General features: G+C 35.9%; 1 protein-coding gene across 4 annotated transcripts in view; it reads left to right on the top strand.

The window, feature by feature from the left end:
* Window positions 1–17,098, top strand: part of CB4H12orf4 (chromosome B4 C12orf4 homolog) — a 46,232-nt gene that overhangs the window by 13,752 nt on the left and 15,382 nt on the right. For 3 of the 4 annotated variants that reach the window (XM_049624929.1, XM_049624931.1, XM_049624930.1), the window contains 6 exons: window positions 2,584–2,765; window positions 7,408–7,507; window positions 7,608–7,729; window positions 13,019–13,125; window positions 13,715–13,912; window positions 14,989–15,117. In XM_049624929.1, the coding sequence (XP_049480886.1) occupies window positions 2,584–2,765; window positions 7,408–7,507; window positions 7,608–7,729; window positions 13,019–13,125; window positions 13,715–13,912; window positions 14,989–15,117 (838 nt within the window). Of the gene's footprint in view, window positions 1–2,583; window positions 2,766–7,407; window positions 7,508–7,607; window positions 7,730–10,798; window positions 11,903–13,018; window positions 13,126–13,714; window positions 13,913–14,988; window positions 15,118–17,098 lie in introns of those variants that run through there. The other variant, XM_049624932.1, reaches the window with a different exon arrangement.

Raw genomic sequence — 17,098 nt, 5'->3', positions numbered from 1 at the left:
CAAAATGAGAGCACAGGGTCCAAGATTTATTTACGGTGGCAGAGAGGAAGTCTAGAAGGTACAGAATTCAGAACTCAAGTAGAGAGTTAATCTTAACTGGGAAAAGGGACCCTTCTGTTATGGCAGGAAGGAGGAAGGAAAGGGTGGACATAGATTCTGAAAATTGTACTACTTTGGTAGCAGGAAGTTGAGGACATTCTCTTCTAACTGCTTCTGCTTTATCTGGGAAATAATAAGAACAGACCACTTGTAGATGAGGTGGGGAACTGATAACGTAGTTGGATGTTTGAGGAGAGAACTGACCAGAGAAAGATAGCATTGCATCATTGAAGGGGAAAGATTAGACTGACACCAGTCTGCCACCATAAACTTTACAGTTTTGTAGTTTTTCTGCTGCAGCATTCTATAGCCCAACTGCAGGCATAGAGAAGAGGAATAAGATTAGAGTTTTGTTAGGTGGACAAGAGAAAGAACATGAGTCAAGGAGTTGAGGATTTTGGCAAGACAGTGGTTAGACAATGGTGGAGGACTGAGTAAAGACAAGGATTCGGGGAAGTAAGAAAGCAGGGCATTGGGTTGGGTTATCCACATGGACATCCAAGTGACTCAGATTGATGACAGGAGGTGGAAATGAGAGCAAGTCTGTGAACTCAGCACCAAAGTTTTATGTGGGAAGGTGGAAGTGGAGAAATAATGGCCTGGACATTAGTTTTCTCTCTGTAGGCCTTTCCTCAGTGCCGCATTCCCTTCACCTGTCACAGTTCCCTTTCTAGAATGGTCTCTCCTGAGGGAGTGGTATGAGTTAGGTTAAGGGAAAACTGTTTAGTGTTTCTCATGTAGGTAGTTTCTACCTATTCATAAGGCTTGCTCTAGGCCGATTTTTAAATTGATGTTGCCAGTTATTGTAGTAACCAATCTGGTTAGTGGGGTGACTGGATGTCCGGTATTATGTATGGGCAAACAGATCCCTACGATCTCTCACTAGTTCCTTTCTACAAAATTTTAGCCTGAACTTGAAGTGAATTTTGAATGGAGCTTAAGTCATGTGGGCTGGTTATAATTCCTATAGCAGTTATCAGAATGTGCTTTCAAGTTTTCAGAGGCATTAGAACAGATGAAATCCATGTTTTAGTCACCTTAAATTCTTCCCTCGTGATCTGGCAATTGATTGAAATATAGGTGAAAGAAAACAAGGGGGAAAACTTTACGTATTGATTGACTGGATTCAAGATACCTGTCTCTGAGATTTGTCCATTTGTTTTATTTTAGGTAATTTATTACTTGGAGTTATGTCATTGATTAGTTTTTAATATTGGTAAGAAAAGGGAAGAATTCAGATTGTTCTTTTTTCACAGGTGTCTGTCTACAAAGATCAATAAAGGAAAAAATATTGAATTCTTTGTGTTATTTCCACCTTTGCCATTAAATTGTATGATCTTTGACAAGGGACTGATCAGCTAGTTTTCTCACCTATAAAGCGCTGTATCTGTCTGATGTGTTGACATATCCACAGGTCCCTGGGACAGGCATCTGTACCTCCCTGGATTTGTGTGTATACTTCCCTGGATGTATCTGTGCATGTGCTGAGGGTATCCCCATTTGCCTCTCCTTGTTTCTGTTTTTCTTGTTTATCAGTGTTTACTTGGTCCCTTATCATTTTGATTGCTGTTTTCCTAATCTTAAAAGCATGCTTATATTTTTTTAAGTTTTTTTTTTTTTTAACATTTATTTATTTTGAGAGACAGAGCTCAAGTGGAGGAGGGGCAGAGGCGGGGGGGACACAGAATCTGAAGCAGACTCCAGGCTCTGAGCTGTCAGCACAGAGCCCGATGTGGGGCTTGAACTCACAAACCGTGAGATCATGACCTGAGCTGAAGTCAGACACGCAACCAACTGAGCCACCTAGGTGCCCTTAAGCATGCTTACATTTTAGGATGAATACTAAAATACTAGAAAAGGTCAAAATAAGGAAATCACATATGTTTATCTTGATATAAAATCCTATGCATGAATTGGGTTTTCAGAGTCATTGCATCACTAAATAGGTGACTACATACATAACCTCATTTTCCAAATGTATACCCTTTTTTAGCAATGTATTATTTATAATGAGTAGTTTTTTCTGATTATAATAATACATTATAATATAAGTGAAGATTATCGGAAATGCCACTCTTGCGAAATTGCCACCATTAGCGTTTTGCTCATCATCCCTTCGTGTGTGTGTGTGTGTGTGTGTGTGTGTGTGTGTGGTTTTACAGAAATGAGATCATAGCATCCTTAGTTTTTTTTCCATCGTGGGTACCTCCTATCCCTTCCTCCATGTTAGCACCCTCTCCTCATCCCTGCCTCCAGGTAACTGCTATTACAACTTAGTTTGTATCTTCCCATATTTTTTGTATACTAAAATAATCCTATATAACCCATATATACACATACATAAATAGGTCTTTCTATCCTTGTCTGATGTACAAAAATGGAATCATATTATATGTACCTAGAGTGTATTAAATAAAAATACTGTATCATGATTTATGTGCGTATGATTTACCGTATCATAAATGTCTGTGTATCATCTTGTAGACCACATTAGAGCATGCGAGGCCTGAAGAGCCCAGCTGGGATGAAGATTTTGCAGATGTATACCATGACCTAATCCATTCTCCAGCCTCTGAAACTCTTCTAAATTTGGAACATAATTACTTTGTTAGTATCTCAGAACTGATTGGTGAAAGAGATGTGGAGCTGAAAAAGTTACGAGAGAGGTATTTCAGATTTCTTGCGTTATCATAATTAAATGTTATATTGTCAGGTATGATGGCTGCAGAACAATTTTCATTCAATTGTAAAATTGAAAAATAAAATAGAAAAAATTCTCTAATATTAGAAATTAGTTTTTTGTGTGTTTCAATCTGTAATTTCAACTAGGAAGTCCTCATAGGTTTATAAAACTTCTCAAGTGATCTACCTGAATAAATTATGGTAGCTTCATATATTATTTCTAGTAAGAGGAATAGCTTATCTTGTTGAAGGCACCTCTTCTCAAAGGCTTTATTCTAGGCACAGTGCAAAGTGCTTTAGATGATGTCTTAATCTGTTCAGACTGCTATAACAAAATACCATAGACTGGGTGGCTTACACAAGAGAGATTTATTTCTCCCAGTTCTGGAGGCTAGGTAGTTCAAGATCAAGGTGCCAGCAGATTTGGTATCTGGCAGACCCATCTGCTTCTAGACCATGCCTTGATGTGTGCTGCCATGGCCTTTCCTCAGTGTGCCCTCCTGGTGCATATCTTTTAGAGAGAGAGCTCTAGACACTAATTCTGTCATGAAGGCTCCAACCTCATGGCTTCATCTAAACGTAAGTACTTTCCAAGGCCCCACCTCCAAATATCACATTGGGGATTAGGATTTCAGCATATGAATTGGGGGGGCACAAACATGCCCATGTCAGTAACAGATGCCCTATCTCATTTAATTCTTACCACAATCCTATTATTACCACCTTTTACAGATGAGGAAACTGAGGCTTAAATAAGTTAAGTAATTTGTCTAAGGACAAGCTGGAATTTGAAACCAGGGAGTCTGACTCCAAAGCTCTTAACCACTGTACAATGCTCTCTCCCTGTTCAGAACCTCTTTAAAACCCTGCCATTACTATGTTCATGGTCTCTCTCAGTTCATTTTGTAAGTTTATTTACATGAGGTAAAAAATAACACTAGTCTTATTCCAAGAAATTTTAATTAGATTTTAATTCATTGCAAGCAGTATGCAAGCAGTCTTTTTGTCTTTCATTTTTTTCTTCAGAGTAAGTAAGTAAAAAATTGCTAGCATTATTTATTTTAAAACATGACTTTCCAGATTGCTTCCTGGCAGTTCATAAAATGTAATAATCAAGACATGCTTTTTCTAGATAATCCATTTTGATCTAGCAGAATCTAATAAAATTTATTACATTAAAATATATACTTAAGACTTTAGGTATACATGGCATTAAGATAATTTTTTCAGTGTTGCTGATGTGAAATTTCCTTGATTGTGAAAGTATATTAGAACCAAATCACATGTATTTTGTGTGACTAATTTCATAATCTGTCCCAAAGTAGTAAATTTAAAATAACGTATACTGGTTTGCTCTCATTTGCTCTCCTGGCTCTCATTTGCTTTGTATTAGAAAATGTTGGGACTAGCAAGATGAGAATAAACTGTTATTTTGATGATTGTCATAGTTAAGAATATGTAAAACACAAAAATCATAAGCAACTGAATTTAATAATTCTTCCTGAGAAATACTCTTCTGTGTACCAGATCAGCATTTTTACTGTATTGCATAGATTTGTACATTTTTGTAACAATTCTACACCACTCAGCCTTTTTTTCCCCCTACCTAATAAAATATTAGAACTGTCCCTGTCGAAAAGAACTTGATGTCTTGGCATTTGTTACTCTGTATGTAATTAGCTGTTTTGAGGCAGTTTATTCCTTTATAGACAGGATACCTGTAGTATAGGTAGTTGCCATCAGGTAGATAGTTGAAGCTGTCTCCCAAAGGAGATGAAAATTTGATGTTTTTTTTTTCCCAGTCCTTTATGATGTAGCCAGTAAAACTGTAAATATATTTTTAGAATTAAGAACGAAATATAGATTCAATTTATATAAATATACGAAAGTATAATTACCTAATACTAATTGATTACTTTCTGTTGAACTTCATTTATTTGATTTTTTTCCTACCAAGGCTTCAAATAATATAACCTTCAGCTCACTCTGAATCTGCTCTTGGTTCTCAGGTTTTCTGGGACTATCCTCATTCTCCTGTTTAGGTATATTAAAAAAAAAATCCCAGCTTGGCTATAGTCAATATCAATGTATTCTATAGTCCATATCAATAGCTATGACTAGGACTTTCATTCAGCTGGTAAGCTACTCTGAATTGTGACTTTGCTATCTGCTCACTACACCTCACAGAAAATCCCATATCTGGCCACCAACATTCCATATTTTTTTTTTTTTCTAAGTCAGAAGAAGATTCCTATTCCATATGATTCTTCACCTTTTGGGAAGCTGAATTAACTTACTAATTATCTGCACTTACTGGTACTTCATACATTTTTTTTCTTTTGTGTAATAGTTTTTTTAGTAGGAGTTTGTTTGGGTTAATGTTATTTTTTGAAATGTCCTTTGGACAAATTTCTTGATAGAGTTTTGCTTTCTTTTTTTCTTTCTAAACATAAACAATATTGGAATACATTTATTTTGACACCAGCTTTGCAATTTATTCTCCACATATCCAAACTGTTAGCTGGAAAGGAAAAACAAGCTGTGTTCCTCCTGAGGTAGGTAAATAGTGTAAAGGTGAACAGTGTAACTGAAGGCAAGTTGGAATTCACTGGTATCTAGAAGTTCACCCAATTCACTTACCCAATTCATGAGCAGAAGTGACACATTTTCTTATTTCTGTCTTCATTTTAATTCCACTTTACATCTTAAAAAGACAATTTCTCACCACAGCATCAAGACTGTTATAATCCTTTATTTCTAAATGTCTTCAAGATAATGTTCACATTGTTAGAATTGTCACACCTGACATACTAAGCCAATATCTAGTTAGGTATAGCTAGAAATATAATGAAATTTCCTTTTATCTTAATCATAGAAAATGTATATTGTATCATTAACTGTATCATTAGCTACTTGCATTTCTGACACATTTAGAATGAAATAAATGTTCATGAAATTTCATTTGTTGAATTATTTATTAGTCTTTTTTTTCCTCACTGTTAATTTGCTGTTGTTAGCAAACCAGATTTAAAATATAAATATTTAAAAATATTCATGTATTGATATTTAAAGATACTGAATCCATAAAACTTAAAAGTGGCAATGATACTTTTTATCCACTAGAGGGAACATGTGTAATGTAAAATATTAATCTATTTATATCGAACTTTATATTTATAAATGTTTAGCAATTATTTATGTTTTAAATAAAATCTTACTTGCAAGCACATGGCCCCCAGTAATTACAAAAAGTTACTGGGGTCACCTGCATTAGAATTAGGGGGAGACTAAATGATACTGCATATTTAATACTAGAAAGTATATATAGAAATGTATAAATGTATAATATATATGTGAGTTTTATTTACCACATACATGTAAGTGTCTTAATCAGTTGTTATAAGTAAGTATAAATTCTCTTTTAAGAGCAATTAAATTAGTGAGAATGATAGTAAAATCCTTTTGGTTCACATCTTTATTCTTTCCACATTTGTTTGCAATATATTTTAGAGCAAACTTTTAAAATATGTTTGTATTAGAAAATAATTTTTAGATTCGAAAATGTTCAATGAACTTATTTATTAAAATATACATACATAAAAAACAACAAACTGTAGGTGTACAGTTAAAGTATGCACACCATATAATCATCACTCAGATCAAGAAATGGAATATTTCCAGGACTGCAGAAGGCTCCCTCGGGCGCAGCTAGTCACAACCCATCTCTCCCATAAGGAACTTCAGTTATCTGAACTTCTAACACCATTGATTAGTTTCTCCTGTGGGAAAACCATGTTTAATTTATGCACATTGTTTATTTAGATAAATGAAGAAGGTATAACTAAAACATATCTTTAGAATGGATCTTATATTCCTCTGTAATGAGAGCTTTATGACTTAATACCGGTTTTATTCTTAGAACCTAATTGGTAGCTTTGGGCAATACTGTATAAGCTGACTTCCAAACCTTGAAGTCACTTTAACTCATGTAAATAGAAGTAGAAACTATGTTAAAGCTGGAGTTGCAGAGTATCATCTTTGAGGAAATCTGCAAATGGAAAGGAGTCTTGACTTTAAACATTAGCCATAGAAATTGAAAGATTACCTAGATTTTGACCACATTCACTTATGGGTTAAATTTAGATTAAAATTTAGCTGTACAAATGACGTTGGTATTATATGACATTATCATAATTTCCACATCTGCATTTCCAAGGCTTCAAAGTGCTTTCCTGGTATTATAGTTGCCATTCCTGGACATACTCCTTTAAAATAAATTTCTTCTTTTCTTTTTTTTTTATTTAAAAAAAAATTTAATGTGTATTTATTTTTGAGAGAGAGAAAGAGTGCGCGTGCGAGTCAGGGAGGGACAGATATAGAGGGAGACAGAATCTGAAGCAGGCTCCAGGCTCCTAGCTGTCAGCACAGAGCCTGAGGCGGGGCTCGAACTCACAAACTGCGAGATCATGACGTGAGCAGAAGTCAGACGCTTAACTGACTGAGCCACCTAGGCGCCCCAAAATAAAAATTTTATTTTTGCTTCATAGAGATTGTTCAGTGATTCTGGAGTGGCCATATACCTTAAAGATTTTATGACCATATTTTATTTTCTTATTTATGTTTTAGACAAGGTATTGAAATGGAAAAAGTGATGCAGGAATTGGGGAAATCACTGACAGATCAAGATGTAAATTCACTGGCTGCTCAGCATTTTGAATCCCAGCAAGTAAGTGAAGTAGAATGACTTTTAGATACACAGTTGCGTTTTCTTTTGCTTATTTATTTTTGTAAAAAAATTAACCACTTGGTGTACTCTCTCTTTTTAGGACTTAGAAAATAAATGGTCAAATGAATTAAAACAATCAACTGCCATCCAAAAACAAGAATATCAGGAATGGGTGATAAAACTTCATCAAGACCTAAAAAACCCCAACAACAGCTCCCTCAGGTATTAATCATGTATGGTTCTTATTAGATGAAAGTTCGTTGTGGGTAAGAGTTTGTATTTATTGTAAAATTGAACATTTTTAGTTGTAGATATTTAAAAAATTTTTTTACTGTTTATTATTTTTGAGAGAGAGAGAGAGAGAAAGAGTATGAGTGGGGGAGGGGAAGAGAGAGAGAGATACACAGAATCTGAAGCAGTCTCCAGGCTCTGAGCTGTCAGCACAGAGCCCGACTTGGGGCTCAAACCCATGAACTGCGAGATCATGACCTGAGCCAAAGTCAGATGTATAACCGACCTAACCACCCAGGTCCCCCTTCAGTTGTAGATATTTTTAAGTTAGCAATGACAGTTCAAGATAATTTTATGCTTCTAACACCTTTGGTGTAATTTGGATTTATGTGGATTATTTAGGGAGGGGGGTTAATTGGTTGGCCTAAAATAGTGATTCCCACCCCCCCTAAAATTTAGCTGTAAATCTCTTAGGTGTGTATATCTAAATACCCCAACTACTACCTCTTGGGGTTTTTATTTATCTTGAGAGTGAGAGCATGCACATGCATGCACATGTGAGTGGGGGAGGGACAGAGAGAGAGAGGGAGAGAAAGAGTATCCCAAGCAGGCTCTACACCGTCAGCTCAGAGATCATGACCTGAGTCAGAATCAGGAGTCAGATGCTTAACTAACTGAGCCACCCAGGCACTGTGTATCTCTTGTTTTTTTAAATTGGTTTCTGTTCAGTGCAATATGCATTGATTGAATGCATCTTAAATGCCAAGCACTCTCTAAGCAGAAAAACAAAGAAGATGCCTACCCATGTGGAGCTTATATTCTAGAGAGACTGACCTATAAATAAAACAGTACTGTATAGAATGGTACATGCAGTAATATAAGCATGTACAAGGTACAAAAATAGTCTATAGAGGACTTCTATAATTTGTAAGTTGTACAGTACCTGATGGCCTAAGTACACTGTATTTCCTATATTGCCCTAGAGCTTTGACAGTACCTGTGTTATTTCCTGGCTGTGTACTTGTGTGTTTGAGAATTTCTTTCTTTCAAATCTTAAAGTATATTCAACTGGAAATGTACTTAGTACAGTATAATAATCTTATTCTCAGCTTTTGTCTGTTATTTGGTATAAACTTTTAGAAATAGCATTTTATGTGTATAATGTCAGTCTCTCCTACTATTCTTGCTTTGAAGACAAAAGCCATGTTTGTTTTTTCTATTGTTGTATACCCTGATCGTTGCGAAGTGTCTAGCTCTTAAAACTGGCACATATTGATGCATATTGATGGGATGAGTGGACAAATAGGCACGTGGATGGATTGTCCTTAAACTCTTAACCTGATATCTATATCACCTTTTATCCATATACATAATATTTCATTTGCCTTATTTTCCCCAAGACAACACCTTAGAAATACTTAAACAATTTTTATGATTAGAAATGGGATAGCATCCTTGGCACTAACATATTTTACATATTTGACTATAGTCCTCATTTCAAATAAAAATATTAACACAATACAAAGGGAGGGGTGGGTGGAAAGATAGGTTGGGAACATCTGTTTACTGTAATGTAAATGGTGTTTCTCAAACTGTTGGTTTCAATCTGTTAGGATCATTCTAGATTCTTTACTTTCCACTCAGACTTTTAAAAATAACAATAAAATGTAATGGAGTGAATTGGAATGGAAGAGTAGAGTAGAATAGGTGGATAATATGAGAGCACATCATGCATGAAGCTTCCTATAAATAAATGTGTGTATTAAGCCAAAATGTAAAGTATATACTGTATGTTGTGGTCAGAAATGTGGAGAGTCACTGATTTCAGGAAGCGGAGAAAGCCCCTTATTATAAACATTATCTCTCATTTTGCTGCTATAGTTTCAGAACTTCAATCTATAGAATCAGTTCTATTGTGTACCTGTTGGCTTCTAGCTGGTGCTACTTCTAAAAACTAAATATTCCTAGGAAAAATGTTTTTAATGTGACTTTGTTAGTTCGCTTTTCTTTCCAGTAGGGGTTTCCTTGGGCAGCAGAAACCTGTTTTCAACACAACTCCCTATAGATTTCCTACAAGAAATTGATTAAAGTGTTATCTTTTTTAGTCATTATTTTTGCGTTTTTAAAAAAGCTATTTCTCAGGGTGCCTGAGTGGCTCAGTCAGTTAAGCAGCCTTCTTCAGCTCAGGTCATGATCTCGTGGTCCATGGGTTCGAGCCCCACGTTGGGCTCTGTGCTGACAGCTCGGAGCCTGGAGCCTGTTTCGGATTCTGTGTCTCCCTCTCTCTGACCCTCCCCCGTTCATGCTCTGTCTCTCTCTGTCTCAAAAAAATAAATAAATAAACATTAAAAAAAAATTTAAAAAAATAAATAAATAAAAAAGTTATTTCTCTTGGGGTGCCTCAGTCAGTTAAGCATCCGACTCTTGATTTAGGCTTAGGTCATGATCTCACAGTTGTGAGATCAAGCCCCTCATTGGGCTCCACACTGGGCATGGAGCCTGCTTGAGATTCTCTCTCCCTCTCTCTCTCTGCCCCTCCCCTGCTCACACTTTCTCTCTCTCTCTTTAAAAAAAAAGTCTGCTGAACGGTAAATTATATAAATTAAAATTTACGTCTTTTAAGTTTACATTTTGATGAGTTTTGACAAGCTTAACTGGTCATGAAATCATCACCGCAACCAAGATACAGCATTTCACTTGTATACCTTTATAACCCATTCCTTTCTCTTTCCCTGCTCCTGTCAACCTGCTCTGATTTCTGTCCCTGCAGTTTTTATTCTTTTCAGAATGTCTTATCAATAAAATCAAACTGTTATGTAGCAGTTTGGTGTCTTGCTTCTTTTACTTACAATGCATTTGTGACTTATGCATGTTGCTTCATTTGTGAGTAGTTTTCTTTTTATTGCTCAGTTGTATTCTAGAAATTTTATAGTTATAATGTATATGTATGAGTCATAATGTATTATTTCATACACATTATATATGAAAATATAAGTGAATATGTCTACTATAAGATAATGAATAAGTATATGTATATATATGTGTATAGTTTTGTTATAATATATTCATTTGGTTTTGGCGTCTGGGTAATGACAGCATAAAATAAGTTGGTGGTCTGCCTATGAGCCTGTCAAAGGAATTGGTATCTGTGATCATCAATCTGTATCATGTTTTTATTTCTAGCACTTTCATTTCTTTTCTCTCTTTGCTGAAATTCTTTGTGCATCCTGTGTGTTGTTTTCCACTAGATCTTTCATATTGGTCATTGTTATGTGAAAGTCTTTTTTTTTTAATTAATTTATTTTGAGAGAGAGACAAGGAACACATGAGCAAGCACAGGGGAGGGGCAGAGAGAGAGAGAGAGGAGTCCCAAGCAGGCTCCATGCTGTCAATGCAGAGTCCGGTGCAGGGCTTATCTCAGAAACCATGAGATCATGACCTGAGCCGAAATCAAGAATAGGATGCTTACCCAACTGAGCCCAGGTGCCCTGAAAGTCTTTTTCTTTTAGGCCCAGTACCAGGGTCATCTCTCAGTGTGTGTTTGTTGATTGCTTTATCTCTTGACAATGGGTTATTTGTTTCTTTTGCTTGCTTTTTTTTGTGTCTCTCTCTCTTTTTAAAAAGATAAATGCTGGGCATTGTGTGTGTTTGTACAGAAGAGACTAAGGTAGATAATATTTATGTCCAGAAACGCACAGGCCATTATTGTGAATGTCATGCCAACCTAGTCAGCAGTTGAGCAGAGTTTGGTTTTTTCCTTCAGTGATACCACAGGCTGCATTTTCTACCATAGTAAGCTGCTGCCACTTTGTATTTAGAGTGGGGCTTTGGGTTCTAGAGGGTTTTTCCCTGTCATTCTGCTCCATCCTCAGCTTTCAGTGTTTGCAGTCCTGTGCCACGCATGAGGTCTCTATCCTGTTGCTCTGCCCCTCAGGAGTAGACCTTTGTTGTTTGTGATGTGATGCTAGGCTCATATTGGGGGTGGGAAATAGGTCTCCGTTGTCTTTGTCCAGCTTCAGTTGTGTGCAGGCCATATATATCTAGGGCTTGGGTTTGGGGCATTCTCAGCATTTCTACCTGTGCCACAAAGGAGGCTCTCTGTCTCCTGCACAGCCTCCGGTGTTTTCTTGGAAACACCTGGTGGAGGCTGATGAAAGAGATTTTGTAAGTACATGCAAATTTCCCTTGTGCCTGAGGCTCATACCTATTCTAAATTTACATGCTAACCCACATTTGTCCTTTAAGAATTGTTAAATTTTTAGCCATTTCTTCCTATCTCCTTACATTGCAGCAACTCATTTCCACCATGCTCTGCCAAAGATGAAAACTGTGTCTCCTGTCTGTCCTTGAGGGGTGTGTTGCACTTCAGAATTGATTGGTTGCCTTGTTACCTCAAATTTCAGGAAAGTTATGATTTTATAGATTATCCGGCTTTTTCTTGTTGTTAGAGTGGGAGCAACAGTCTCTTGTGGCTTTTCACATCCTAAAGTGAGGATGTTTTGTTAATATCAATTTTTTAGGTTTAAATTTGCTGTATATACTAATGAAGTCAATCAGTGAGACTAAGAGACTGTTTGGAACAACCCCAAAAATGTAGTCCAGAATGACTATTATAGACTTATATCATCTTCCACATACCATGAAATTTGAATTTACAATTGTACAGTTGTTGAATGCCTCCATGGAAACCTTTTCAGCAAACACAAGAATGGAGTAGAGCAAAGAGAGAAGTCTTTCAATGGGAGGAGGCTGTTGACGGAAAAAAAGCAGGAAATGGTTTTAAAAAAATAGAGGATATGAATACATTAAAATGAACTTTCTATTTTTTTTATTATTCCTTTTATTTGACTTTTAATTTTCAATTTTTATTTCTATCACGTCACCTTTTTTAGTTTTGCCTAGAGCCAACCCTGATACAGGATATATTATACATTTTTTCAATATGCCATTTTAAAGTAGTAAGTTAATCACTTCATTTAATCATTTTCTTAGACCACTAAGAAATACTAAATGGTAATATATGAGCTGATATTGCAATGACTGGAAAGAATAATATGCATTACTTGCTGTGAGGAAATGAAAGAACAAGTAGGAATTTTAAAACCTGTTGGTGTATATGATTCTTACTTGTTACCACAGATTAAGGATAAGTTTAGGAATAGGTTAAGTGGTACTTACAGCCTTCACTTTGCCTCATTTCATTATAAAGCTTTCTTTCCTTCAAGAAAAGTTCTTGACAAAGAGACGAAAAAAGCATACGAATAATTTTATTAATTGCAGTGAGGAAATTAAAGTTCAACCGAGTCAGTTCAGAGAATCCGTAGAAGCAAACGGAAGGATTTATGAGGAGCAGAGAAAGTTGGAAGAAAGTTTTACCATTCACTTAGGTAAGTGGACTCATTTTTTATAGGCGTAATTTATTGTAACTTCTGAAGCTTTTTTTTATGTTGTAAGAGAAAAATCCCCAGAATATGAGTAGACTGTACCCATGTTATTTTTAATTACGAACGATGTCCTGCTCCTGAAGTTTGTTGGCTGTATGCTTTCTGTATTCGCTAATATATTATCTTTTACAAATAGAAAAGTGAAATCTGAGAGGTGCCTGAGTGGCTCAGTCGGTTAAGTGTCTGACTCCTGATTTTGGTTCAGGTCACGATCTCACACTTCGTGAGATCGAGCTCCGTGTCAGGCTCCGCACTGACAGCACAGAGCCTGCTTAGACTCTCTCTCCCTCTCTCCTCTCTCTCCCTCTCTACTCCTCCTCCCTGCCCGAAATAAATAAATAAACTTGAAAAAAATAATTAAAAAAATAAAGGTGAAATCCGAATAGTTTTTAGGTTGGGAAATTGCAAAACCTATTTCTAATTATTTGTAGCACAGATTTATCTGAATTCCTGCCATAGAGATTTACATCCTGTTATACTCGATTTTTGCAGCTGTCTAAGTTTCTTTCTGGGACTGTTGCCCACCCCCTAGGAGCCCAGTTGAAGACCATGCATAATTTGAGATTGCTGAGAGCAGATATGCTGGACTTCTGTAAGCACAAAAGAAATCACCGAAGTGGCGTGAAACTCCATCGACTCCAGACTGCACTGTCACTTTATTCCACCTCTCTCTGTGGCCTGGTTTTACTTGTAGACAATCGAATCAATTCATATAGTGGTATTAAAAGAGGTAAGTTAACATTGCATATTTATTTCGTTAAATTTCTCCTTTGAATGCCATTCTTACAAAGAAAGGGATTATAGAAAAACAAAAATTTTAGTTAACCCTAGTATTCTGGTAGCCAAGCAACACACATCCCCAGCCTTGGCTATTTTAGACTTCTGTCATACTTCAGCATGGGTAAAGTGCTTCAGGATATTTACTTTTTCTTAAAATTGTGTTATCTCATAAGTAATGCTCTTATAGGATTCTTGCCTCAAGGCATAACAAAAAGAAGAATCAAGATGTAAATGTATTCAGTTCAGAAGCGGATCCTGGCTCAGTGAATTTTAGCTCATCCTTTTGTCCTTTCTTCCTTGTTTTTTTTAGATAGCCTGTTTCTTTTTTTTTTTTATTTTTTATTTTTTAACGTTTATTTATTTTTGAGACAGAGAGAGACAGAGCATGAACGGGGGAGGGGCAGAGAGAGAGGGAGACACAGAATCGGAAGCAGGCTCCAGGCTCTGAGCCATCAACCCAGAGCCCGACATGGGGCTCGAACTCACGGACTGTGAGATCGTGACCTGAGCTGAAGTCGAACACTTAACCGACTGAGCCACCCAGGCGCCCCTAGATAGCCTATTTCTTAAATGTGCTAGGTAATAATCAATGTTCCCTCTGTAAAACTCACTTTTTATGATTTTTAAAAAATTTTTAAATATATAAAGTATATTGAATTGTGTAACTTTTTAAAGAAGCTTAAATAGAGTTTATTTCCTACCATAAATATGAGAACTTTCTTGTATTTTTTAACACTTTCTGGGACTTGATTATGATTAAAGTATCTATTACTTAAAGCAGGTTTGGAATTATATAAAAATTTCCTTGTTTATTAATTATTTACTCTTTTGAGTGATAGATTAAGTTTCTGATTCAAACAAAATTGATATACCCTAACTTAAGACATAATTACTAAAAGGAAAAGTATAAGAAATCATTCTTGTGAATTTTGTATTTTATTTCTGCTAGCTCTCATTATCCTTAAGTAAATACTAAATATTTGATAGCCCACCTTTAAAAGTTTGTAAATGTTTTGGGTCCCTTAGATTTTGCCACAGTTTGCCAAGAATGTACTGACTTCCATTTTCCCCGGATCGAAGAGCAACTGGAAGTTGTCCAGCAGGTGGTACTTTATGCTAGAACCCAACGAAGGAGTAAGTTGAAAGAATCACATGGTCAGTAAAACTCAAATTTTTCAAAGTTTCACTTTCAGTGTATTTTGTCCCTAAGCACTCTAATAACATATGGACTGTTATTAAAATAGAAAGTTGTGTTGGTGGAAAAGTGGAGGAAAGAAATTAAGGAAAAAACTCCGGATCTTTAGAAGGTTGAATTCTGTTCTAAATTTTCTTTTTTGCATGATTTTGTTTAATAGCCTTAGCAAAAACTTTTTAAATTTAAATTCTATAATTATACTTGAGGTAGGCACTCAATGTAAAGTTGATGATTTTTTTTTTTTTAAGATTATTTTTTGAGACAGAGAGAGAGCACACAGGGGCAGAGAAGGGGCAGAGAGAGAAGGGAAAGCCAAGAAGGCTCTGTGCTAACGGCAGGGAGCCTAATGCAGGGCTCAAACTCACGAACCTGAAATCATGACCTGAGCTGAAGTCGGATCTTAACTGACTGAGCCACAGAGAGGCCCCAGTGATCTTTTGGTCTGAGTTCTATATCTCTAAAATGGACATAATTGCTATGTTTTGAAGTCATAGAATTAATACTAGCACAAAATATACACTTTTTATACATTTCATCTTTGATTCCTCCTAGGTAGCAGGATGTCAATTATAAGAATTGTTTTTGATTGTTCTTTAAAAAAATCACTATGTCCAGAACTATGTCCTGCTTTTTTCATATTTATCCACAATTTAAACATCCTTTCTAACTCTTTGGGAAATTATTTTTAAAACTATAGAAAACATTCACGACATCTTTCTGTGTAAGATCTCTATTCATAGACTTAAGGGAAGATAGAGGTAAAAGAAAAATCTTTAACTCAAATTACAGAGTAATTCTATTTTTTTAATTGAAAAATATGTTTTAAAAGTGGTTTCTTTATAAGTTAAATTGGCATCGTAAGTTCCTTTAGTTAAGAGCTAAATATAAGGGTAATATTCATAAGAAATACATGTAAGCTCCATTTTTCTTATTTTTCAGACATTTCATATTATGTAACAGGTATGAAATAACAATGCACATTCTTATATGGCTGGAATGCATACTCAGCATTTTAATTTTTTTTTATAAAAACTTGATGTCTTGCCCAGGAAATAAAATATGGCAGGTTTTTGTGTTTTTTTTTTAATTTTTTTTTTTTTAACATTTATTTATTTTTGAGACAGAGAGAGACAGAGCATGAACGGGGGAGGGTCAGAGAGAGGGAGACACAGAATCCGAAACAGGCTCCAGGCTCTGAGCTGTCAGCACAGAGCCTGACACGGGGCTCTAACCCACGGACCGCGAGATCATGACCTGAGCCAAAGTCGGCCGCTCAACCGACTGAGCCACCCAGGCACCCCAAAATATGGCAGGTTTTTAAAGTATGGCTGGTCAAACTTTTAAATCAGCTTATGTACTTGGATGTCTTTTTTGTTGGTTTATTTTGCAACTGCGGTGTTTAAAAGAAACCATTATAGTACTTTTGGTTCCTATGTTTTGTGTTTTGTAGTGAGCAAAGAGATACTATTTTATCTTTGCTTGCTGTCTTTGTTCCTCTTCCCGTATTAATTGTAGAATTTCTCACTCTCTCCTGATGCTAGAATGTAGCTTTCTAGACTTAACCTTGATAAGCATTCACTATAGTTTCCGTATTTATTCAATAGACCTTTTTTTTAAAAAGTTTTATTTTTTAATCATTTCTTAAATAGGTAAAACAGTCTCAAGATTCCCAATTCAAACTGTATAAAAGAGCATACAGTGAAAGTCTTCATAATTGTCCACCAGCCACTCATTTCCCACCCCAGAGACAGCCAGTGCTTCCCGGTATCCTCCAGACATATGTTTATGTACACATCAGTGCATGTATGTGTGTATTTATTTAATTTTCCCTTTTACACAAATGGCATCCTTCTCTGCACACTTTTCCACACTTGGCTTTTTTTACTGAATATTTATCTTGGCCGTCATGTCGTATCAGTGCATAAAGAGCGTCCTTATACC

The sequence above is a fragment of the Panthera uncia genome, chromosome B4, assembly GCF_023721935.1.
Source record: "Panthera uncia isolate 11264 chromosome B4, Puncia_PCG_1.0, whole genome shotgun sequence".
Lineage (NCBI taxonomy): Eukaryota > Metazoa > Chordata > Mammalia > Carnivora > Felidae > Panthera > Panthera uncia.
The sequence above is the reverse complement of the archived record's forward strand: the minus strand, read 5'-3'. Positions and strand labels throughout refer to the sequence as shown.